The following is a 1966-nucleotide window of genomic DNA, read 5'->3' as shown; positions in this document are numbered from 1 at the left end:
CCAGGGAAGTGGTTGAGTCCCCATCCCTGGAAGTATTTAAAAGACGGGTAGATGAGGCGCTTAGGGACATGGTTTAGTGGGCATGGTGGTGTTGGGTTGACGGTTGGACTCGATGATCTTGGAGGTCTCTTCCAACCTTAATGATTCTATGATTCTATGGTTTAGTGGGCATGGTGGTGTTGGGTTGATGGTTGGACTCAATGATCTTAGAGGTCTTTTCCAACCTTAATGATTCTATGAAAAGTGAGTGCTTCTACCCTATTTTAACTATATATTAAAATAGTAAGAAGTAAATCTAATTTCAAGGTGGTTTGTTTGTGGTTTTTTTTTTTTAAAGAACACACTATTCGTACAAGTTCTCTGCATGCAAACAGTCAGCTCAAGTTAGGGAAAAATAGTTTAACAATGTTTTGGAAATCCTTAGACAACACGTTAAATATAGCACAGCAGTTTCAAAGTGGGCTTCTATCTGACAATATTTAGCCCCTCGTTTGGAAAAGCAGAAGCAAAATTATTAATCACTGCTGGAGACTCTGTTCACCCCGAGATTTTAAATGAAACTCTGCAATCAACTCGCACACCGGTACAGAACCAAGAATTTGTTAGCAGCCAGTTTGACAGCTGACCTGTGACAAACCCAACAGCTTCCCAGCACCGCTTTCAGAATTCTCTGTATACCAACTGGTTCTCAGGCCTGTACGTACCATCAACAATCAGAGTGATATCCGTAAACTGGTCCTGCTCACGTTGTTCATTCAGTCTATCCAAAATAACTTTATAGTGTTCAGGGAATTCCTGGACACATTCCATCGTTTCTTCGGCTTCCATGGCAAAAGGACTAGTCTGCAAGAGATGAGATATGAGAGTAAGAAGACTGCCACTCAGTAAATACTATGCACAGTCAGTGCATTATGTAGTTCATGTATACAAACATGAACTAACTAGCACTTTTCAGGGACTACAAAACCAACAGAAACACTGAACTATCTTGGTAACAGGTTTACCTGATTTTAGCTGATAGGTAGGAAACGGTAGGGTTAATGATGTGGAATATTGCCTTATTTACACACGTGAAAAAACCGTCCAAGTGGGTAAGTCTATGTCTTTATTCTATAGATTCAGCAGGGACCCACCTCCCTCAAAGCGAACACTGCAGGGATGCAGCATCTCCACAGATAACTATTCAACAACAGTCAGCTGCTGTCGTTAGAGACAACACAAAATGTTTTTACAAATATCTTAATGACAAGAAGAGAGCCAAGGAGAATCTCCATCCTTTATTGGATGCAGAGGGGAACATTGTCACTGAGGATGAGGAAAAGGCTGAGGTACTTAATGCCTTCTTTGCCTCAGTCTTTAGCAGGCAGACCAGTTATCCTCAGGGTACTCAGCCCCCTGAGCTGGAAGACAGGGACAGTGAGGAGGATGAACCCCCCATAATCCAAGGGGAAGCAGTCAACGACCTGCTACGTCATCTGGATACTCACAAGTCTATGGGGCCGGATGGGATCCACCCAAGAGTGCTGAGAGAGCTGCATAATGTCAGAATCTTTATACAGTTATTTCTCTCAATTCCACCAATCCACTTGGCAGAAGAACAGTTCTTAAAATTTTCATATTTAAGTCACATTTTGCACCTAGTGAACACAAGATATTTACTTCCTTTAAATAAGGATGTAATAAAGCAGCACTTTTCAGCTTCTGAGTACATAGCAGTTGCCAGGGATTTAATGTGCTGTTGCACCCAACATTATTCACCCGGCCTACTTACACTTCTCCCCCTGCAAGGTGAAATATTCTTTGCCAACCTTCTGAAAGACACATATGCTTGTAATTTGATGGCCCTTCCTCCCTTACTTATACAATAAATACAGCTGAGGGCGGGAGTTGCAGAGGTTCTCAAACCTGAAGAGGTTTAGCAGAACTCTGTGCCTGTGGACGAGACGCAGATGTTAGTCTGCTGCTT

At 42.3% G+C, this 1966-nt stretch overlaps 1 protein-coding gene across 2 annotated transcripts in view; it reads right to left on the bottom strand.

The window, feature by feature from the left end:
• ZNF131 (zinc finger protein 131) overlaps nucleotides 1–837 on the bottom strand; it is an 18353-nt gene extending 17516 nt beyond the window's left edge. For both annotated transcript variants that reach the window (XM_009324444.1, XM_009324451.1), the window contains exon 1: nucleotides 705–837. In XM_009324444.1, coding sequence (XP_009322719.1) covers nucleotides 705–828 — 124 coding nt within the window. In that variant the 5' untranslated portion in view covers nucleotides 829–837. The remainder of the gene's footprint in view (nucleotides 1–704) is intronic.
• Between the last annotated feature and the right edge of the window lie 1129 nt (nucleotides 838–1966).

Source organism: Pygoscelis adeliae, unplaced genomic scaffold, assembly GCF_000699105.1.
Source record: "Pygoscelis adeliae isolate BGI_AS28 unplaced genomic scaffold, ASM69910v1 Scaffold320, whole genome shotgun sequence".
Classification (NCBI taxonomy): Eukaryota; Metazoa; Chordata; class Aves; order Sphenisciformes; family Spheniscidae; genus Pygoscelis; species Pygoscelis adeliae.
Note: the sequence above shows the minus strand (reverse complement) of the source record. Positions and strands in the feature narration are given on the sequence as shown.